The sequence below is a fragment of the Scomber japonicus genome, chromosome 17 (genome assembly GCF_027409825.1).
Source record: "Scomber japonicus isolate fScoJap1 chromosome 17, fScoJap1.pri, whole genome shotgun sequence".
NCBI lineage: Eukaryota > Metazoa > Chordata > Actinopteri > Scombriformes > Scombridae > Scomber > Scomber japonicus.
Window position 1 is genome coordinate 11,267,661 of NC_070594.1, and position 24,519 is coordinate 11,292,179.

At 42.1% G+C, this 24,519-nt stretch overlaps 1 protein-coding gene across 1 annotated transcript in view; it reads left to right on the plus strand.

The window, feature by feature from the left end:
• LOC128377433 (forkhead box protein N3-like) overlaps nt 1-24,519 on the plus strand; it is a 59,088-nt gene that overhangs the window by 21,698 nt on the left and 12,871 nt on the right. Inside the window, 3 exon segments of the mRNA XM_053337383.1 lie at nt 3,858-4,457; nt 18,043-18,074; nt 18,076-18,189. Of these exon segments, the coding sequence (XP_053193358.1) occupies nt 3,876-4,457; nt 18,043-18,074; nt 18,076-18,189 (728 nt within the window). The 5' untranslated portion in view covers nt 3,858-3,875.

Consider the following 24,519-nt stretch of genomic DNA (forward strand, 5'->3'; position numbering starts at 1 on the left):
TGGCGCACTGTTGTGATAGGTGTGGCTGGAACCGAGCAGCAGGCCGAGGACGAGGACCTTTGGGTTTATCGATATCTTGTCAGACATCCGGTGCTCACAAATCCCTGGCAAAGACACAACGGCTCCAACAGAGTTTAGCTCAGATTTAGATTTTCCGGTTTACTTTTTTCTTTTTTCTTTTTTTTTTTTTTCAGAAGACTTGAGGTGGAAACTGGGCCACCAATTGTCCAATCCAGAACCTGAGGAAAAAGAAAGGACAGTTTTTTGGTTCTGGATCCCATTTAGGTCTGTAACTGTAACTGATGATTATTTATTAATTTTCGCTTTCTATTTTTTCATTAATTGCTAAATTTTTTGAAGCCACAAGAGCTCCATCAAAAAACATAATTAAGCACAAGTGTTCGTTGATGACATTGAAAATACTCATTTGACAAAACAATCCCAACTCAAGAGCCTCTTACAAGCTTTTTTGGGGGCTTTCAACTCACAGCACATGGTGTTTTATCAGCAGATGGAGTTTGCTCAGATGTTAAGTTAAGCTCGCGGCTTGTTTCTAAAAGTTACTAATTATCTTTTTAAGCCAACCCTGTGTGCTACGGATAAAATCATAAGAGCCACTGAGCTCACTTGTCAACATATCCATCCCCATCGCAGCTGAGCAAACTCCATCCGCTGATGAAGACCATGTTATATGGTTGAAAGCATCAGAAAACAAAAAGCTTGTAAGTGGCTCTTATGTCGCTATTGTTTTGTTAAATAAAATGAAGTGATTATAGAAGTTGTCAAAGGACTTAAGAGAGAGTTTTATTCCATCTCTGGAGTCTGAGCATGTTCAACACAGTAACCACGGTAGTTTTCAGTCACCTGTCAGAGTCTTATGGAAAACTGTATTCACGGCAGCGTAATAATAGGAATAGTCTGATTGAAGTGTTCCAACAACCACCAGCTGTTTTCAAACCGAGAAAGCCATTTATTCTAATTGAACGGTGTCGTTTAAGGGTCCGTGTTATCAGGTGAGAGAGTGCAAACAGAACTGGCGTGGCGCCAAACTCACAGCGAGAACAGAAACACACCTTACAGATTACAGCTGCTTTAAACTGCGTCGGTATGCACAGACACTTACCGTGAAAACTGTACTTATGGACAGATAGTTAGAGAGCGCACTTACAGTCTGACGCGCGCACACACACACACACACACACATACACAAATGCAGGGGGAAAAAAAAACACATGCACAAGCTAAGCCAAATGTGGACATGCCAAACAGAGACGAACACAAATCAAAACAAAGCATGCAAACACAAAAGAGATCCAGAGAATGAAGAAGACAGAGAGAATAGCACAGTCCCATCTGTCAAACAAATGTGAGGATGCTTTTCACACACACACACACACACACGCGCGCGCGCGCACACACACAAACACACACACAAACACGCACAGCAGGCATCATTTAGTCTGAACTGGAGCGATATCTGCCTTTGTCCTTTAGCAGTTGGTCCTGAGGGGGCTCGCTGTAGAAGTTGCATGAAAGTTTGTTTAGAGCTGAGCAAGTGTGTTAAGCTTTATGAGAGCCCATGGGGGAGATGGTGGCACACACACACACACACACACACACACACACATACATGCATCCCCTTATACACACATACACACACACATACACAGACACACACACACACTCAGGCACGAGGCTTGGGCGGCAGCTCGCGCTGGCCCCAACCAACAGTGAGGAGTTTGTTGTCATAGCAACAGTAAAATGAGATGACTTTACTGTCAGCCGTAATGTTTCATGGCCCCCTTGCCGCTATGGCAACATAACAAGGAGGAGGAAGAGGAGATGGAGAGAAAGAGAGCATCAGAGCCATCACTGCATTCCAGTGGACTCCTACCAGGAACAATGTCACTGCGATGCCCTTACTTCCTTCTCAAGACGAGCAAACACCTGTCAAACACATGCATAAATACACACACACACACACGTCTTGAAAAGCTTGTCAAACACCCCTTCCACCTCGTCCCTTCCCTTTGATTACACGCTCACTATTTTCAGCTACGGCGTTATCGTCACCGGGGCAATTTGAATTCATTATGCTCAATGTCAATATTGGTGCAACAACGCTGTACCTCAGACAGGTACAGCTTGTTGAATGAGCGTGCGTGCTGTCAGAAAGCGTGAGAAGTGGAAAGAGAAGAGAGAGGAGATCAAAGACACCAGGCTCCGCTGAGCGTTTCCCTCCGCTGCGGAGAGAGTCGGATGGAGCAGCGGGGTGACTATAGGCTGGCCGACTATACGTGGAGCAACAGCGCAGCAGCTATACATCACAATTCTATATTTAGCTCAGTCCTTCCACTACAGCCTATCAACACTGTTAAGCAGAGTTATCTGCGCTGGTAAAGTGAAAAAAAAAGGGAGACAGAGAGATATGTGGAAGAGCGACAGACATGGAGGAGAAAAAAGGAGAACAAGATAGAGAGGGAGAGAGAAAAGCGGTAGAACCAGAGAGGAGTTGTTTTGCTCTGTTGCCATGGTGACACGGCAGCCGGAGCTGTAGCGAACTGACAGTTGTCACAGCACAGCAGGTTGCCATGGGTGACAGCTGTCAGTCAATCAGGCAGAGTGAGGGGACAGATCGGCCGATGATCACCTTGGATTAGAGAGCGATCGCACCACACAGGGGCCAGCCAGAACATATCTGGACTTAATCCCCATGTCCTAATGGCACTGCTCTCTGGTGTGTGTGTGTGTGTGTGCGTGCATGTGAGCTTTCATATATGTGTGTGCATGCTTTTAGTTTTTCAACATTTTCATACCAATGCTTGTTTATGTGTGTACTTCTTTGCTAGAATTTGTGCAAATTTAGGTTTGTGTTTTCACTTGTGTGTGTGTATGTGTGTGTGCGTGTATGTGTGTGTTTTTATTTGGCTGTGAGCACGTGTGCATCCAATCTAGGGTGCGTGTGTTTGTGTGTGTGTGTCCAGACTCTGAAACATGTTCACAGGGTGAGTGGAGCAGATTACATTTTACTTTAGCTACTGGCTAGGTCCTTCCCACAGCTGTCTGTGCTAGAGGACAATCAAAGGCCCGGTTGTGAGCCTTCTGATTGTGGTGTGATACTCAGGCCCGCTCCCCTTCAATTACCACACACTGCCTCTGTCTAACAAGCGCAGCATTGCTCTTATGTTAGTAGAATAATGGTCTGATTAGGATTGGGATGGTTTTGAACTCACACTCTAATTTGTTTCTTTTTCTTTTCTTGGCAAATGGCCCAATCGTGGTCGTTTGCCGTGTTAGATATCCTGCAAAGAAACTGTGTGACTTTGCTGTAATTCCAGGAGTTGAAGTTTTCCTGCACTCATTCATTGTTCTCAAACCTTGATGATGAAATCCCCCCCCCCCTGTAGAGATGTTAAAGCACCAGCATAGCTACAGTGACCCTGCAACTATTAGACCTTTAACAGTATTCATGTGTTATGACAGCAACCTCATGTAATGTCAATACTTTCCTGGTACGCTGGTAATTAGAGGGTAGTTGTACAAGGCAAGATTTCCTCAACCGACGAAGCACTAAATTTGCCATCCCAGACAGAATTGGATAGAAAGCCTCAGAGAAAAATGATGATGTATACTTTTCCCCTCAGATCTAACACAGCCTAATTGGGAACGTGGTCAAAATCTTGTTGCGTGTCTCCACCCTTTGGCCTTTTGAAAAAAAAATTAAGGCTTCATGTGAGAAGCCAACTGAATTTCATAAGCTGACCTTGTTTCTTTTCTCTCCTTTTCCTTTTATTCTTCCCCTCTTGTCCTCCTCTCTGTCCTGGTCCCTCTTCCTCTCTGCTGTCTCTCCTCTCCAGGAGTGAGCCCTGGGCTGGATGGGACCCACCATGCCCCCCAGTAAGAAGGCCCAGAGCCCCAGTAGTGGAGCCAGTGCCTCACAGGGCATGAGCCCGCCGTACCGGCAGGGGGACGCCGCCACGGCAGCATCCGAAGCAGAGGCGGCTGACCTCTCCCTGTCTCTGTCCGCTTCCTTCTCCAAGGCCGAGGACGAGGAGCTCACCAGCCTCTCCTGGCTCCACGAGAGCACAGACCTCCTTAACAGCTTCAGCCACTCAGGGCTGCGTAGCGTCTCTCCTCTGCAGGACCCCGACGGTCAGCACCCCCGCTCGCCCTCCTCTTCGTCACCATCCCCGGACGACCCCCTGCTCGGCGATGCACACTCAGCGTACGACTTGGCGGCAGGGGCCAACAGAAAACCGCCGTACTCCTTCAGCTGCCTGATCTTTATGGCCATCGAGGATGCGCCAAACAAACGGCTGCCGGTGAAGGATATCTACGGCTGGATTCTCGAGCACTTCCCTTACTTTGCAAGCGCCCCCACGGGCTGGAAGAACTCAGTGCGCCACAATCTGTCACTTAACAAGTGCTTCAAGAAGGTGGATAAAGACCGGAGCCAGGTAAAGACATCAGCAGTTGTCTAGAGAAATGTTGGATAATATTGACTTTCCTTCAAGCTATGAGCTGTGTATCAAGCATCAACACTGTTTGAGTTACTGAATGCTATGTCTCCATTGTGTTGAAAGTTGGCATTGAAAATATGGTCCAATTCTTCCACACTGTTCTGCAGCTCCTTTTACTTGTTTCCTGATCTAATCAGGAAATGAGGAAAGGCACTCGTTTAAGGCAGTATTTTATTTGGGTCAAGTCCTCCTATGGCTGCTTAGTTTAATACATTAACAAAGGTTTAACATTTAGATTTTTACATTTAGATCCCTCGTGTCCTCTACGTTCCCTTAAAATCAAGGGCAGAATGAATATTCTTTGCTTAATGTGAATGTGAATCACCCCACATACAAAGTTAAATTGTTTACTTACTTGCATTTTGATGCCTGTACACTCAGCCGAAGTTAAATCGTCAAGGAAAGAAAGATACAGAGTAGATTACATCTTAAAAAAACGAACTTGAAGAGCGGAGAAAAGATAAACGTAGAGTAAACTGTCTACATGCATCAGTTTGAAGTTGCAAACACTGACCAACAGGAAACACCAGCAACTGTGAACTAATAGTCAGAAAACCTCATAGTTATGTGTTTAAGAGCATTACAGCAATACTTTCAGATCATTATAATCTGGACATTTTTGTCAGTATATGAAATTACGTTAGCTAACATTAGCCCAGCAGTCATCACTACTTTTACTACATTCAAAAATTACTACAGTTACAGCTCTTTAAAAAAATGTAGAAAGATTATAAAGCAATTTTAAATATTCGAGTAATAAAGCTTATTAATTGAGCTTATTGATTTTTTTAATGTACAGGTGTCAGAGTTAAGCCATGTCAAGAGTGGCAAACTTACCCATATAACTCTATCATTTTCTTATCAATCAATAAATCAATCAATCAATCTATTTATATAGCACTTTTCATACAGGTTAATGTGGTTCAAACTGCTTCACGGTTGATTGACAAGCCGGTAATTAGACAGAACAAGTGTCGACCAAGGACAACATAAAGAGAAGGAACACAAATGATGAAAAATGACAACAGCTTTAGTTATATGACTATTATAAAGTCACTACACACATTATATAGACCTTGTGCCATTTTATTTGAATGTCCATACTCTGAGTGTGTACATTTATCTACGATATAGTACCGTGGAATAAAAAAAGTAGTGTTTAATATAAATTCTTGTATCCACTATAATTAAAAAAGAACTCACTCACTAGGTGAACAGTTTCACAGTTTTGCATATGCCCCTCTTGGATGGAGCATTTACACCCTAGAATAGCCCCAATGTCAACATTTTTTAATCATTTCTCACCAATCACATTCAGAATACTTATAAGGCGTAATAATACTGCAGCCACATGGTAAATACGAGGCCCATTATTCACTCTATCATGTGTGGTTATAAGTTATTTCACAGCCAGACAGTTATCAGCGGTTTGCAGGCATATCCAACTTGAAGTCAAACATATTCTGTATTTTGTCTACAGCTGTACCAGATTCGGCCTTATCAATAGTTGATGATCTCTGCTTTCATAGTTCTCTTTCACTCTGACGTTCTGCACTTCCCCAGTGGGAACAGCATTTCGCTTTTGATTTAAGTCTTGATACAGTCTTTTATACTGGCTTTCCCATCCAGATTTTTACTCCATTAAAGACTCAGGGTAAACAGGGAATGAATCCCTCACTCAATTAGTGCTAAATTAATACTGGAGGATTTAATAACACAGATGCCATCAGACTTTAGATTTCATCTCGCCCGAGGGTGTTGGGGGGTGGGGGACAAACAGCTAGGATCAATGCTAGCTTTGCGTGTTTAGCTGATTGAGATTATACCGGAGGATATTGGAGCTCTTTATGCTTTCCTTGACCAACAAATGAACCTGAACTCCTCTTTTGAGTGAGCTGCGTGTGTGTGTCTGCGTGTTAAAGAACAAAATGGATGAAGGATGTAGTGTGTGTGTGTGTGTGTGTGTGTGTGTGTGTGTGTGTGTGTGTGTGTGTGTATGTGTGTGTGTGTGTGTGTTCATGCACACGCCCTCATGCTATGCTGTCATCTGGCCCTTGACTACAACGGCACAGAGTTTCTCTTGTATACATATCTCCATAGTAACTAGGTTGCAGTTGACATAAAAGTATGCTGTTGCTGTAGCAACGGGAAAACTGATTTGGCTTTACTGACTTAGGCGTGTGTGTTTGTGTGTGTGTGTGTGTGTGTGTGTGTGTGTGAGTGTGAAAATGTGAGCATGTGTGTGCAAGCTTCAGATGGGTACTAAGGTGCTGAGTGGGGGAGAAGGAGTATATGTCCTTATCCTGTGGTATATGCACATATGTGCTCGTGTTTGTGTGTGTGTGTGTGGAACAGCATGTGTAGAGGTGATTTTGGCAAGGACAGCCTGTCTTGTCTTCCTGTCACTGCACACCGTTTAAGACAGCACGCTAATTAACCCTTCAAACCTATTCCCCTCTCTCTCTCTCCCTCTCTCTCCCTCTCCCTGTCTCTCTCTCTCTCACATGCACACACACAGACACACTTCCAAACACACACAGGGCATGTCTGACACAAAAACAAACAAGCGCACACACACACACACACACACATATATGCACACTCACAAGCATGCATGAATGCTTAAAAGGACTCACGCACACACAAATGTGCGAGCGCTGTGCCGGTGTAGAAATGAGGGCACATCTCTGCAGACTCCTACTCTACCTGCCAAGTGCCGTGCTTTATCTGAAGCTGCAATTACAGAATCTCTGTAATTTTAGTCAGACTCCGCCATTCAAAGCTTTTCACTGAGAATATCTGCATGTGAATACTCCTTTTTTCTCCCTGCTTTGCCTTCTCCTTTACCTGTTTATGCCTTTTTTTGAATAGAGCATGCAATTACAGGGTCTAAGATATTTTATTCTTCTTTATGTTGCATTATATTTTACTCACTGCTCGCTCCGGAGAGGGAGAGGAAGGAAAGACGCAGGATTTGGTTAAGGAGAGGTCAAGTTATCGTTGTGAAGCGATACAGACACAGGGAAAAGAAGGAAGCGGGGGGGGGGGACGTGGCTTACTGTGAACGCACCAAATCATATTTCCATCAATTTACAGAGGTGGAGATTAATATGACAGTGGCCTATTTGTTCCAGTGACTGTATTTCTGGGTCATATCCAGGCAGATGACAAGATGGGGACCAGTTTAGAATAAGCTTGCTGCTCTGTGTGTGTGTGTCTGTGTGTGTCTGTGTGTGTCTGTGTGTGTCTGTGTGTGTGTCTGTGTGTATGCGTGTGGTGTTGTAGTCTTGCGTGTGGGAGTGCAAGCTTGCGTGAGAGAGCGTGAGAGAGTGTGAGTCCCACGGTTGCCATGGCTTTGTTTACAAACAGGATTCTTCACTGTGCAGAATGACATGCCTTAATGACAAGTGTTGTTGCCCTCAGACTTCTGGATCACTGCTGAAGATCAGTGTTGTAACAGCGCAATACACACAAACACACACACACACACACACACACACACACACTCACACACTCACAGCGATATATCTCTCAAAGCCTCTTATGAAATCACCACAGAGAGAACAGGCAGTTTTGTAATCTAAGACTCACTATGAAGTCTCTCGGTTTTGCACTTAAGTGTGTCACCTCTAACGTAACCTTGCCCCGTTCAGATGAGAAGCGTCCTTGATTCTTTTATGTTGTTTTTTTTTTTTTTTTAACTCGGAGCATTATTAACTGTAGCATCTGGAGTGGAGCAGAGATTTGTCTGCTTCAGGTGTTTCTTTAAAGTTAAGTTACCAGCGTGTTGCTGCTGCTGCTGCGGCTGTTTTCTCTGAAATCACAAGGAAATTAATTTTTTTTTTCTTGATTGCTTTTTCTTTAGATACAGGGTGTTTTGCAGTTTAGAAGCATTTGAGAGATGGACCGTCTCGTTTTCAAGGGGGTCCTCAGGTACAAAACATAAAAGGACACCTCCATGTGTGTCTATAATGAACCCACAATTAAGCTGAGCCAGACACTGTGGACAAAAAACTTAACTTATCATGGTGGGCTTTATTACTGGTGCAATGTGTTGAGCAAGTCTAACAGACATGCACTCCTTCATGAGTAATAATCAGTGAGAATGAGGAAACACTTTCGGTTTAGCATAAAGTTAAGATCTCCTTTTTTCAACTTTAAAGCTGCACTAATCAATATTTCTTATATTAACAGTGGGTCAAATGACTACAAGTGAAGTGAGAGGACACAGCTATAGAGACAAACTCAGAGTTTTATCGCCCAACTCTACAGTTCTGCTCTGCTTTACTGAACTTTATCGTGTCTTTAAGCTCAATGTTTTAATATTAGGTCGCAAAACTGTACTCTTTTGGTTAAATCTCAGCTGCAGCAGGTATCTATTTGCAGTGGCTAGCCAGTGAACATAGTGTCATAGTGTTATCATTCATCAGGTGCCCAGATGTTGCTCCCCATCTCTTGGGTGTCATTTGCTAGCATGTTCGCCATGACAGCTTTATAAGGTGATAAAATGTCAATGTTCTGTTTACAGCTTGTTCCACTGTCCCAAGTGCCCAAAAAAAATCAATTAATGCTGCTTTGTCGGCTTTGTTTTTGTAACCTTTTTTTTTAAGAAAATCTTGTTTAAAACTTGTGTGTTACATGTTTGTTTCTGGCATTGTGAGTCATAAGTATGAATACCATCCTTGTAGTCATATTGAATTTTTTTCAGTGTGGCCGAGGGGAAGCGGTTTAAACACCTGAAACGCTGATACTTTGTGGTAGAGGTGAGCGATACGGCTCTAAAATAATGCAACGATATTTGAGAGTATTTCTGCAAAAATGATATTCTTGACGATATGACAAAATACTGTTTATCTCTCCTCGTACTCAACCAGATGTTTCTTCTTGAGGTGGTGCATAAGTTTGTTGCATTGCTCCCTTTTTGTTTTTACAGTCTTCTTACATATTACTGCGGTTTCTTGTATCTGATCTTTTGCAACCAAACCACTTCCACACTACTGAAGTCACATTTCTTTTTGGAAATGACACCCTCACTGTGGAGCCAGTAGCAATGTTACTTTCACTTTTAGACACACTTGATGTTGCAATGTTCAGGAAGTCATAATATGGCCATTATCACAATATGAATATTTGTTATCATATTAACATTGATATTGATATTATAGTGAATGATAGGATATAGCACACTTCTACTCAGTGATGTTCTTTATGAGCCCCCACAGGTGTGAAAATGATGCCACCATAACAAGCCACGGAGGAACTTAAACCCAAATGACCTCTCTGAGATAGCTGTGTATCTTTCTCTGATGAAGCCAGAATATGTAGGCATGGAATAAGATTTTGGGTTCTGAACGTGTCGGCTGAATTCACCCATAAACTGAATGTGTTCACTGAGTCTAAACTGGCTACTTGTGAAGCAATCCAGTCCCAGACCTCATCCCTCAACTCCATTTTCACATCTCAAGTTCCTTATCGCACTGTAAACAGTGACTAGCACACTTAAGAAGGAGGCCCGGATAACCGCTGGCTACCCGAAACATTGGCCGCTGCCCCAAGAGACTAAATCATTATCAGACGATAGCCGAAGCGTCCCTAGATTGTACTGTAGGTGCTTAGGGAAATGTGTATTGGATTATGCTCAGTTTGTGCCTTTTTAATGAAATCAGTGTTTTTACATTTGAGAATTTTGCATCAGTCACACATATAATCTTGTGTTAGGTTGAAGAAAAGTTGCACATTATAAAACCAATTAAAACTGTATTCAACTAGACAATATCATTCATATGAACAGGATATAACAGTGTCTTCAGGGAATGTGGTCTTCAAAACATCTGTAAGTGTTGGCAAATGTGTAAGTTTCTTTGAGGAAAACAGCAGCCCATATATTTGACTTTAACGTCTTCATCAGTGCTAAAATGTCTCAAATGTAAAAATGTGGGACTGCACGAGAAGCACAAACTGGGGCAAGCTTTTGGACTAAATTAAAACTAAATGAAAAACAGGTTTGGTACTTGTGGAAGAAAGCTCAATTAATAACACCTGTAGGAGAAATTTCCACATATTATACTGCTCAGTTTTTCAATGCACCGATAAACAGAAAAGCCTGCTCTCTAACCAATATTATCTTTTACACCTAAAAGAACCCCATTGTCCTGTTGTTTCTTGTTTCTTTGTTTTCAAATGGCCTTCCAACAAATACAAAAAACGTCCCGTATCAAGTAAAAATAAAAAAAATTATCCCCCTTCATCTTCTTTCCTATCGTTCTGCCTCTTTTCTCTCGCTGTAATTCCTGTCACTCACATTTCTAAACCAAAGACCTCATATAGTTTTTTTTCCCTCAGCTGTACAGAATGTCGTAATGGATGTTTAGACATGTATGTGGTCCACTCCACGCTGTACTAGTTCTGCAGGCAGTATACTATATTATTAATCCTCTCTTTATCTGTACTGTATATGTGCAGTAAGTGATGATGGATCCTTGTATCACAGTGGGTTAATCAGGCTTACATAGCTCAGGGTTAATGCTTGTGCTCCCAACTGTGGACGTCCATCACAGAATTGTATTCAGTCATAATACTTTAGATTGATAGTATAGGTTAAGTCATACGTACCTGACAAAGCCTCTTACACAAGCCTTGCGTGTTTGCGTGCTAGAGTGGCAGTTGGATGGTTTGTGTTTGTGCATCATAAGTTTTGGGTCTTTTTTTAAATCTCATCTCTCATCTGGTTAGCTGAAAACAAAATGTACTTTCTCCTCTCATAAGAGCCAATATGAAAGGTTAAAATGAGCCTCTACAATAAATGGATGTCACTGTTAATAATGATTCTTGCTATTTAAAGCAGTAGTTTGCAGGGTGGAAATATACAGTATGTAGCTGCATTTTAACAGCTGTTAAGAGCAGTACTCGGGTAAATTAAATATCATATTAAATTAAAAAAAGACCCAAATCAACAATGTGTTAGTGTGTCTCTCAGTACTTTGTGACTTAAAGGTGCAATATGTAAGAATTATACAAGAATTTTAATGTTAGCACTGAACCTCACTTAAAGGCCACCGTTATCATTAATAAGAAGGAATTTCTTCTTTTAACATATTCTACCTTAAACTACAGTCTGTGGCTCATTATGTATACTACATACATAAATATTTAGAAACAGGTTACATATTTAGTTTCATTTAAAAAGAAGGACTCTAAAACAGCTGCTCAATGTGGTGTTTAGAAAACTTTATCCATGTAGAAGTGAATTAAACATTTTATGGCAGCTATTTTAGCAATGGATTCATTTACATATCACTCATGATGTTTTTTTAAAAGCATAATCAAAGCCAATGAACCTTCCATCCATCACCACTTTTCAAGGCTCTGCGATTGAGTCTGTATCTCAGTACAAATATGAATTGTAATACATAAATTCTCTCTCTTTTTTTAAGCTTCACATTCAGCAGCAGCGGGGGGAAAAAAGTCGAAATTGGGTTTTTATTTCAGAAACACGTATTGGTTTTCCTTCAAGGCCAAACGAAGTCTCGTCTGTGCTTCAGTCTTTACCTACTGAGCTACATCCTTCAAAAGTATGAGAAGTTGTTTTTGCTCCCAGGACTTATTCCTACTATCTGTCTCTAAAGCCTGTACTGAAATAGGAAAAAGGCCATTTTAAGTGCTCTGCTGGTCTTACTGGATGCTTTTAAAGTAATTCTAAATGACTTGGAGGCAGGCACATCTGACTGTAGATGTTTTGACTGATTCATATTGCCCCTGTTTGATCCCTGATGTTGATAACTCGCAACGGATACTGATGAGTATTTTTAATATTTTGTAATTCTGTAATTCATTCTTTATTTTCATTGTAAATTTTTAAATGGGTTAATTATTTTTTTTATGTCTGTTAATTGTGCTGCTGCCTGCCTTGGCCCAGCACGCTCTTATAAAATAGATTTTTGATCTCAATGAGATTTTTCCTAGTTAAATGAAGCTTTAGTGAGTGTTTAGAGCAGCAGGATGGAATACCTGGAATTTACTGAAAAATGAACTATAGTAGTCTTGCTCATTGTAATGAAGCCACATGTTACCCAGTGTGAGGATGTGACTCATTGAGTAATAGATCAGAGGTTCTAGGCATAAAGGCATAAGCTTAGTTTACTCAACTTGGCTTTAGCTACACAGGCAGGACTGGTCAGTAAGAACATTTCATTGTTAGGCATGGCCGTAGCTACCATTGAGGACACCGAGGTCATGTCCTCTGTATTTTTTTCTTGAAGTTTTGTTTCATTGTGAAGTGAAAATAGCCAACGAGACAATTATCCTTTGCAACGGACCGTCACCAACTGGATTCCAATTTAACTGGTTTCCTTACCGAACAGCTCCAGCTGCGTTGTGCTTCCATCAGCAGATTCGTCACAAATTCACAAATATATACAGCATATTACTGGAGATTTTTAAGTCGCAGTTATACAGTGCTCACTTCCAGAAAAAATATTGCTGCAGTAGATGTGAACTGCAACTTGAAAATCGCCAGAAATATGTCGACTACTTTTGTGAACTGGACTTGACCCGATTTTGCGAACTGTTCATTCATTGGATGAGCCCTTTTCTCCTTTTCCCAGCAGGCCGTGCTCCATTCCACATTTTAAGAACAAACAAAGAAAATGATATATTGCAGTTATAATTTTTAAATTTACAACCATGGAAGTTGTAGAATACTGAAATAGAGGGTTGATTTAAGTTGCAAAATTGGAAGCGATAAGAAAGAACTGGACCACAAAAGTGACCATGACTGAGAAATGCACAGCAAGAAAGAGTTATAAATATATCATGGATTACATTGAACTGACAAATAATATTGGGTCTTCTTTTTGACCTCAGTGTTTGAAAAATCCTGGCTATGGCCTTGTTGTTAGGTTTGATCTTTTTATGGGATTTGTTCACAATAATGTCACCAGTCTTGAAGAAATATCTGAATATTTGATATTCTCATATCTGTCCAGTTAATATGATGTTGAAGTAGCTGTTAGCATAGTGTTGCTTAAATACTGGAAACAGCTGGCTTTGCTGGGGTACAAAATGGTTTTAGTGTATTAATAAGTGATTTAATAAGTTATTTTTTGGCAGATGAGGCTAGCGTGAGATTGGTATCAATCTTCTGAGCTAAATCTCAGCAAGAAAGTCAAAATGGGTATTTCACAAAATATTTAACCATACAGTTGTTAAATTCACTGAGTATAGGTGTGGGTTAGTATATAGTATTTTTACTATTTCCTTTTATATATATTTTTGAGTCAACGGTCTAAATTAATTGAACCATCTTGGTGGATTTTTAGTCTGATATGTTATACATCTGTGGGGGTTTTATATAAAACGCTGGTAGCCTACCGTTACTAATGGTTAACATATATATGTGAAAAGATAATATTGCAGTCAGGAATGCAGTAGCAGTAGTATAAGATTACTAGCAGGGTCAGTGGCAGCAGGACTTTTTTAATATCTCCTATTTCCAAGGGAGACCAGCCCCCACAGCTTATATAACACAGGAAACAGATGTTGGCAACACACAATCATCTCTCTCTCTCTCTCTCGCTCTCTCTCTCTCTCTCTCTCTCTCTCTCTCTCTCTCTCTCTCTCTCTCTCTCTCTCTCTCTCTCTCTCTCTCTCTCTCTCTCTCGAGATATCCCGATCTCTCTCTCTCTCTCTCTCTCTCTCTCTCTCTCTCTCTCTCCCCCTCAGCCTTTGTCTCCTCTTTCTTCCCCTTTTGTCTTTTACTCACATTATGTCATGTCCCAGGCAAGTTGCAGTATGTATTCCTCATCATGAATCTACCTGTACATTGTTCAATACTCTGCTGTTTTATAGCTGAGAAGAGTAGAAAAACGGCTGCTTTCATGACTAAAAATTACTACTAACTACTGTAGTGACACAGATACATGTCATTAAATCCATTCCATTTGAGCGTAATATTACTTAAACCTTAAATTTTAAATGCCGAGTCTGTTTTACTCCCCTACCATATGAGATATTACTTAAAATGGGGGTTAATGTTTTCGAGTTGTGGATTATTTGTTGTGTAATCCTGCTCTTTAGCTTCAAACGCTACAGTAATGTGACTCTTTTCCAGCACATACAGTAGACGGAACACAAATGAACACATCATCCAGAAAAAGAGGAGTAACACCAGATGGGATCAAAGGATGGAGAAAGGGTATTATATGAATGGAGATCAGAAATACAGTTTAAGGTGAATGTCACGACCGCAGTCCTCTATCACCTGCTACGACACTCTGAAATCCACCTTTGTGGAGGTATCCTATTTTTAAAATCTGTCACACTGTATCAAAGAAAACCCCAAAGTCCATCTCTGACCTCACTTTTTGTGATAGTCGATTTAGAGACGTGATACCTTCTTTTTTTTTCTTTCCTTTTCTCAACTTTGCGAATTTTTGTCAGAAAATGAAAAGTCCATTTCACCTCCTCTCTTCGCTTCCAAACCCAGATGATGCCTGTTGCCAAGGCGACCGCCATAACCCAGGTGACAGACCCTTCCTGTGAGCTGCGCCACGTGATTGGCCTATCGACCAGGGAGGGGGTCTACAGATTGAGCGTTTTGATTGGCTGGCTGGTTGGCAGAAGCAGGGGCCCCGACAGACAGAGATTGTGTAGAGAGCATTGATTTAATCGGCTGGCAAGCGTGCAGACAGTAGACGCACGCACACACACACACACACACACACACATACATATATATATACACAAACGGCTTGTGGCTCTAGGTGCAAGGGGAAATTTGGCCCAGTGGGGGTCACCTCTGTGGGAGCGAGTGTATGTGTGTGTAATATCATGCTCTCCAGGAGAGGCGTTGCTGGCAGTAATAGAAGCACTCCCAGGAGCAGACCACGCTGGGTAATATCTCACTCCCTAGGGAACTCGCCATACACACTCACCCACACACACAGACTGAGCAAAACATGGCACATATGGCCTGTGTACAACACGACTGACATACTAATGCAAAGCTCCAGACAAGGGGGACACGAATCAACAGTACACACACATCCTATTAGCTTCTTGCATTCTTACAAGGTCAGATGGTGTAGTGAGTCGCAGCCCAGTTTTTTGACTGATTCGCTGGACGTCTTGAGATCTGTGGACACACTGGGGACAAAAAAGTATCAGTTTAGACTCTGCGTGGTCGTCACTCATTAGAAATGATCCAGTTTTCATCAAAGACTTTTATAAATTTGTTTTCCAGCAGATCAGATATTCATATTTTCTACCTTTAGCTTTATAATATTTCATCCAAAAAAATTGGTGTGTACTGGTGTCAACTGCTGTACTTCATTATTGCAATTGCCAAAAGTGCTTGCTGTCAGCAGTGTAATACATCAAATAACTTTTAATATAGCTCTCCATTTCACAAGGTTCAGTTGTAGTTAAGTGATTCCCAACCTGGGGGTCACTTTTTATTCTTACAGACAAACGTAAGAATAACTATTTAACACATTTATTTTAACTTGCAAGTTTGAGAGCGCTCCAAAGATCTCTTAAATGGATTCAGAATAGCTTTTAAGAGTCTCGATGGCTGCAGCAGAGAGACTAAGGAGACCAAACACAGTCTGAGACTTACAAACACTATTCTCTGCTGTATCTCTACACACACAAATAATAGGATGGAATTTATGTACTTATATCAGAAATGTATAGATTGTTGTTTATTGTGTCAATTGCTGCTGGAAATATTAAAGTTATAAACTCTTGAATACTAATAAGCTTTTGTTGAAAGATTTTATAAGGAGAATGAACAATACTGCAGATGGAGGGTAAATTCTTGTCCCTGATTGGCTGTTCCTCCTGAAAACACATGCGATCAACCATGTGATCACTTAAAGGTTACCCCTACATTTGCTGCAAGTAGGAGTCCATCTTTTTTTTTTTTTTTTTTTTATCCACTGGGAGCATTCTTAAGTGTATTTCTCAAAGGTGTGATAAATAATGCGCCGCAGACCCTGCAAGGGGTCGTAAGATAAATGATTGCTCACAAGTTGATTAACATGATAGAGAGAGAAGAGAGAGAAGAAAAAAAGATTAGCTTAAATATTGCAGTAATTTAGCTTTCTTTTCTTGTAAATAATTTAGCAGGAAAACAGCAACATGTTTACCAGAAATAGTCTTCCTTACGAGTTTTATAGGGATTATATTTTATGTAGAAAATAGCTAGTACTGAACAGGGACATGCTACTGTTGTTTATTTATTTATAGGGGTGGGTTGAAGCAGTAAGGTGTGGTTCTTCCATCTACTTTTAATACAAAATTCACGTCGATTTTTAGAATTTGTCTCCAATTAATGCTCACAAGCGCCGCTCTGGCACATCTGACGTTTCCCTCCTAATAGATTCCTTGCAGTATTTGCAAAAAATCTGAAGCCTGCAGCCATGACATCTCCCCTCCCCGTAGCCTGTACCTGTATCATATCACAGAGCACTACAAAGTGAGCAGAACACGAGGCAGGACGGCTTTAATTTTATATTTACTTTGTGCTCCCTCTTTCTCTTTCTCTCTCTCTCTCTCTCTCTCTCTCTCTCTCTCTCTCTCTCTCTCTCTCTCTCTCTCTCTCTCTCTCTCTCTCTCTCTCTCTCTCTCTCTCTCTCTCTCTCTCTCTCTCTCCCTCTCTCCTCTCTCTCTCTTCCTGCCATTCACGGTGTCTCTGCCATACACAAACTCCAGATTTTGCCACACTCAGATGACAAGGCAGATGAAAGCGTGGTGAAGGCTTGGAAGAGAGAGAAAGAGAGCGAGACAGGGAGTGTATTTTCATGGCGGCCCGTCTGAGATCCCCCCCCCCCACCCTCTCTATAATCTATAGGCTGGTTTCACTCAGATTGGGAGCCGACAGCTTCATTAGGTGAGGGGAGGAAGCTGCTTTGATCTAAAAATACACACCATCATCGCCTCTGGAGTGGAAAAAGTTAAAGAGTTTCCCTGTGTCTTAATCAGAAAAAGCTTCATGTTTTTTTTCCGAGGAGAGGCGGATTGGAAAATATTGAGCGAGGTGGCATTGAGGATGTATTAATTCTCATTCCTCCGAGTGTTATCTGCCTTGGGAATATGGGAATGTTTGTGCGGCTGATGTTTTTTTTTTTTTTTTTTTTTTTTAAGGGGGGGAGAGAGAGAGAGAGGGAGGGAGGGAGGGAGGCAGTAATCTATCAGTGTTTGAGCCAGCGCATGCACAGAATGTGGTTTTTCTCAAGGTCTTTCTCTCAGTGGGAATGCAGCATTGCTATGTGTACAGGTGGTTTGGTAAATAAGAATCCAGCACAGGGTCTGGACTTTGAGCTTGTGTTTGGGCTTTGGACTTGTTGGCTCAGGTCAGTGTGCTGTGCTGTGTTTGTGATGTGCTTAAAAGGGGCCAAATAGTGCTTCCAATAACATCTCTATCTCCCTGTACCCCCCCCCCCCCCCTCCTTCTTCTTCCTTTCCCTCCTTTCTTACTCTCTTACTCTCTACCTTTTTTTCTTTCTTGCTTTCTATTTTTCAGAGCATAGGCAAAGGCTCTCTGTGGTCTATAGACCTATAGGCACAACCTGATCCAGGCCCTGAAGAAGACGCCGTACCATCCCTACTCACCCGGCCTGGCCACCCCTTCCACCTCCCCACCCACTCTGCCTCAGACATTTCACCACAGGTAAGCTGTTTGCTGATTGATTGATTGATTGATGGATCAGTGATATATAAAATATGTGATGTGCTTTAATCACTTGATCAGTTTTGTAGTAGTTCAGTTTTAAAGTACAAACCACAGAGCAGCTATGACTTCTATAAATGGATGGATGTTGCAGTCATGAACAGGTATTCTCCCAATGTAACACCCCTCACAATATGATTTAATTACAGGTGAGCCCCTCCCTTTTGGAAATAATGCTATGTTACTATTGTGGTATTGTGGTAAGCAAATTAGCCCAACATGCTAACATTTGCATTGTAAATAGGAGGCAAATTGTCTCATTCATTCCTCATATGTTTGATTGAGGGTGGGGGGGGGGGGGTGTTAAATTAATGGGCAAAAATTCTGATGATTGGTTAATCGTTCAGTTATAAGCAAAAATGCCGAACCAGTTCTTTCTTACTTTGCGTTGTAGGAGAGCATTTTTTGCCATTTTCTGTAATGTTATAGAATAAATTATTAATCAGAAATAATCGATAAATCAATCAATAATAAAAGAAATAATCTTTAGTTGCAGCACTGAGGACGTATACAGTCCTCCACCCTTTTTATTCTCTCTATCCTCTTTCCATCTGTCGCTTCCTCTCCACCCACCTGCCCCAGGCGTTATATAGCTGACCTGCCCATCCTTTCCTTAATCTTCTTTATGCAACAACACTCATGTCCCTCCTCCTATCTTCCTTCCTCTCCCTCAGGCACATCACAGGTATAAGCGGTGGTTGCCTTTTTTTTTCTCTCTCTCTTTCTCTCTCTCCACATGTTCACATGTTCACCCTCTCCCCGCTACCCTCCTTCCCTTCAGGGCTCTGTCGTCTTTCCCGCTCTCTTTCTCTCGCTCCCCATCTTGCTTTCTAACATTTTTTTTTGTGTGTGCGCTCCTGATCTCCTAATTCCTCCTCTTGCCCAGATGTCCCCGTTTTGCCTCTCCTCCGGCACCTAACACTCTTTCGTTCCGTTCCGCTCTTCTCACTCTCTTGTCTCCTCTTTTAATATCCCACACACCCTCCTGCTTGTCCTCAGGCATACATTACAACTAGTGGGGCACCCAGTACTTCGTCTTCTTTATTTATCCGCGCTGTGATTTATTCCTTCTCTCTCTGCACTCTTTTCACTGTCTCTCCACCACTTTATCATTCAATTAAATCCTCCTTTGTCTACATTCACTTCATTCTCCGACCCCTCACAGCGCCCTCTCACACACACACACACACACACACACACACACACACACATCTCCACAGCGCAGCAAATCTACCTGTGCCGTTTCCCTCTCCTCTACTTTCAATCCTCACCCAGCTAACTTCTCAGTTTCCGGCTCTTCTGCCCATCCCCGTGGATATGTCAGCGAGAAGTACTATTAGTCGTCTTTTTTCCCTTCCTCTGCTTGTTCTCTCTCTCTATATCTCTCTCTCTCCCTCCCTCTCTCTCTCTCTCTCTCTCTCCCTCTCTCTCTCTCTCCCTCCCTCTCTCTCTCCCCGTATAAAACCCCACCATAGCCCCCCCCTCCCACCCCTCTCCCCAGTTGATCCGGGCAGGTTGGCTTGCAGAGCCAGCGGACTGTGTAAGACAGAATAATTGGTTCACCATAAAATGTAAAAGTGTCATTTTGAACAATGAGGTATGGGGAAGTGGAACAAATTGGAGGCCGGATTCGGAACACGGAGGGAGGGAGGTAGGGGGGGGGGGTGTAGTGAGGAGAGGTCGGAGTATGGGGGGGTGGTGGTAGTGGTGGTGGTGGTGGGGGTAGTGGGAGAGAGGGGAGGTTGTTCATTTGCATTGTGACACAGAGGGAAATGAGGGAGTAAGTGAGGAGAGTTCATTTGGTGGTTACAGGGGAGCTGGAGGTCCCCAGTGATGCAGCACCTAAAGGGCATGCATTGTGTGTGTGTGTGTGTGTGTGTGTGTGTGTGTGTGTGTGTGTGTGTGTGTGTGTGTGTGTATGTGTGTGTACAGTGTGTGTGTGCGTGCATATGCGTGCGTGTACATTTGTGTGTGATCCTTCGAGAACCTTTTGTATTAAGGTTAGAGGAACTATATCAGTGGTTTTGCATGTTTTAGTCATGACCTACAAATTGTGTTTTACATTACTGATCATTTTCCAAGGCATTTTTAGATTTTGTTTGTTTCAATTAAAGCTGCAACTAACTATTGTATATTCATCTGTTTTCAATTAGTTGTCTATAAATTGTCATAACATTGTGAAAAATGTACATCACCATTTTCCTGTCTCCAAGGCGACTTCTTTCAATGTCTTTTCTTCTGCAACAAACATTTTAAATTCAGTTCACTAGGGTATAAAACAAAGAAAAGCAGACACTTTTGGTTAAAAAAAAAGATAAACAATTTATCAATCATCAAAAGTTGCACGCAGATCAATTGTCTGCCAATTGATCGACTAATCGTTGCAGCACTTCTGTTAATTTCTTCACAATATGACAATCAACAGACATGCAGAGAGAGAAATGATGTCTTTCTTGCTTTTGTGCCAAAGTTATATCACAATTGTTTGCATTTAATGTTTAAATGAATCATTCTTTAAGCAGATACGGTGCATTTAAGCACACTCCAACATCAGACATCTGAGACACACCTCCTGAATAACACATTTTTTAATGCAGGAAATGACCCAATTTTCACAAGCCTCAATTTTTACTCTTTATTTGCCTTTCATTCAGACAAAAGCAGTGCGTTTTAACTATCAAACATCCTAAAATCCTTGAAAACTAGAGCTTTCAACACATCACTACTGCAACTATAAGTTTTAGAAAACATATTATAGGCTTCTACATGTTACCTGTGATTGAATAACCATTACAAGCAAGTCGCTGCACATCGTCTCTAGATTAATGAAAACCAGTAGCTGCATGAAAGGTAGGAAATCAATCTAAGAATTTATGGTGTGCTTTATAAATTGGCCAGCACCAATGTAAAGCTCATGCACAGCATGTACAATATGCACAATTTGTTGCTAATGGGCTAAAACATGAAAACCACTTGTACAGTTCTTCAGCCTCTCCACTTAACATTGTGCTGCTGGGCCATGTTAACGCTGCTTATTCCTCATGTCAAAGTTTCCAAAGATAACAAACATGTCAGAATGAATTAGTAAAATATAGAAGATTATGCACAAGACAGCCATGTAATATTTCCATTTGAGCTAATAATGCAGCCATAAAAAACATTCATCTTGAGTTTATTATAGCCTTTGTAATACTATCTTGGGATTTTAATACTTCACTTAATGTGAGCGGTGTGGAAGGAATGTACATTGTTTTCTAACTTTACAGCCACTTAGTGGAGAATTAAAGGGTGAAAACAGGGTTCATGAGGTTATGGCTAATTAATATTACCCTTAGAGCTCCATGTAATAACTTGGCACAATAGGGGCACTCCGGGCAGAAGGTCAGAGTCTGCAACTGCACTGTGTCACACTTTATATGACATTAGACAATAAACAAGCACATGCTGGCTGGAGCTTGCAGATCACAGCGAATCAACATGGTGCAAAAGCTCATTCTTGACTTTAGAACTAAACAGTCCTAACTCAAGTTCCACTTACTTGCTTTTTCTAGAGCTTTCACATATGTAACACAGTCTATCATCAGCAGCTGCAGTGATTTGTATCCTCTTTTGTATGGAGATGGATGTTGTGATTTCTTCCAAATTTTTATGAATGAAAATTGAAAACTCCATTGGCTGATGAAGATCAAGTGAAATGGTTGGAAGCTTCAGGTTAGCATGTAGTAGTGAGTCTTGGGTTTGTATTAGAGGATTTGGGAATAAATCTAGTCAGAGGATTGTCTAAAACAGATTTACAGTCTATATTAGAACATGGAAAAGGTTTCTCTTTATATGCATCTTCAAACTCAGTAGGTCTAATCAATATAACACTATCTTTCTCAAGAGCTCTCACTCTCAAGAATATTATGTTATGAAGTGTAATGACTGTGAATGGTTGCACATCATGTCTAAAATGTTAAGGTCAAGGACTGTCTCAAGCAGTTTGACACAACTCAGAAGTGGAAAATGAACAGAGAATAAGATGGAGAAAGAGATAGCAAGGAAGTGGCGGAGTGAAGACATAAAAAAAGAGGGACTAGCTGAGAAAAAAGGAGGGGGGGGGGTAAAAGATGGAGAGCGCTGATGCTTCTTTGTCCTCTACTCTTTGTCGCTCACACCTCTCTCGGTTTTTCATGGACCATAATAACTCACGCCACACCAGTCGCCCCCCACCTGCAGTGTGCTCCTGTGTGTGTGTGTGTGTGTGTGTGTGTGTGTGTGTGTGTGTATGTGTGTATGTGTGTGTATTTGCTTGTGTGTGTGAGTGTGCATGTGCAATTATTTATTTAAGTTTAATCTATGTATCCTGTGCATGCATTTCCTAATGGGTGTATGTTGGTGTGTGTGTGCGTGCGTGTGTGTGTGTGTGTGTGTGTGTGTGTGTGTTAAAGGAAAGGAGAGCGAGAGAGCATGCTGGGTAGGAGGTCAGCTCCATGGTGCATTCCTTCACACCCCATCAGCATCTGGATGAGAGAGGAGGAGGGGAGGGAAGAATGGATGGAAGGGTGTCTCAAGGGGGTTGAGAGGAGCTTTCTCCCTCTCTCTTTCTTTCTCTCCCTCCCTCTTCCTTCCCTCAGAGGAAAAAGATGAGGGGAGATGTTGGGTGGAGGAGGGAGGGGGGTGGTGTTGCAGAAGGAGCCACGAGTTTAGCCCCTCGCCCACTACATTAAATGCACAGGGTCGCCTTGGCAACGGGAACGCCGCCATGGCAACACATGTAGTATAAGGCAGGTGCTGTCGCACTGTGAAGCCATTTGTTGAGAGAGGGAGAGACAGACAGCGCAGGGATGGGAGGAGAGACGGAAAGAAGGAGTGAGAGAGCGGGGCGGGGGGGGGGGGGTGAGATGGGCGGGGGGTGGGGTGGTAGGGAAAACAGACAGGCTGTTAGCGCAGGAAAAATATGTTATCGCCGTGGCAACGCAATGTGGCAACTCTCCATGGCAACAGCAGGTGGCTCAGGGCTGAAATTTGCGTTCGCTGCTTTTGCTTTTCGTATTACTGTGTGAGTGTGTATGTGCGTGTGTGTGTGTGTGTGCATGCGTGCATGCGTGTGTGTGCCTGCCTCCAGTCCATCTTTCCCCTACATCTGGTGAGGTGAGAGCCACATCACAAGTGCAGACGTCCAAATCCTCTCATTCAGCAGCTTAGCAGAACATAAAACAGGACTCATATTACAAAGGAAACTCTCCTGATGAGTGGAAATGAGTGGGTTGTTTTTTCTGAGTTCACAGCATCTCCAGGTGTTTTCTGTCTGTACTGTCCTGTTTTTGTGAGTGAGTGTGCGTGTGTGTGTTTGTGTGTGTGTGTGTACATATGACCGAGATCTATGCTGTCAGGCACACACTGACTGTGTTTGGTCTGTGAAACGGTAGAGAAACAGCCCAGAGAAAAAAGAAAGGAGCAGTCAGACGTGTTGCCAAATGGGGAGCTAAAGACCACTCAACCTGGAAAAGCTCTTACAGCCTCCCTCTCTCTCTCATTCTCTTTCTCTCTCTCTCTCTCTCTTGCTCTCTCTCTCTCTCTCTCTCTCTCTCTCTCTCTCTCTCCCTCTCGTTCTCTTCCTCTATCCCTATCCCTCTCTCTCCTTTTGTCTTAAAATTATAGATTTACCAGCAGAACTGTACCTTTTGTCTTCTTGTGTGTGTGTGCATATGTGTGAGTGAAGATGTCTCCGTCTATGTGAGAAATGCCGTCATTACCTTCTTCATTAGTGGTGCAATGATCACCTTAACCGAGTCCCCGGCTTTGTGTGTGTGTGTGTGTGTGTGTGTGTGTGTGTGTGTGCAGCAAGTACATGACTGTAAGCCTGTGTTTCAATGAGTCATACTGTACACACGTCTGTTTTAAACATGCCTGTGTGACATGAGCTTGTGTTAAATGTGTGTGCGTTGATAGTTTTTTTTTTTGTTTTTTTTTTTTGAATGTGTGTGAATGGACCAGTGGCGGGTGGTGGGGGGTTGTCATGAGAAATTACCCCCATGGACTACAGCGGCGAGGCTGTAATTCTCCGAGGTAATCACAGGGAATAATGGCAACAGTGGGACACCCGGGAATCTAATCACTATAATCAGAAGCACTGGCTTATGGGCTCAAATTCCTGCCTTGCTATCTGCCTCGTGATGAAGCCTGCTGGGCTGGTTGGCTGCTGCAACATGATCAAATGATTGACCAGTTTTCTCTTTCTCTCTCCCTCACCCCATCCCTTCTTCTTCTTCTTCTTCTTCTTCTTTT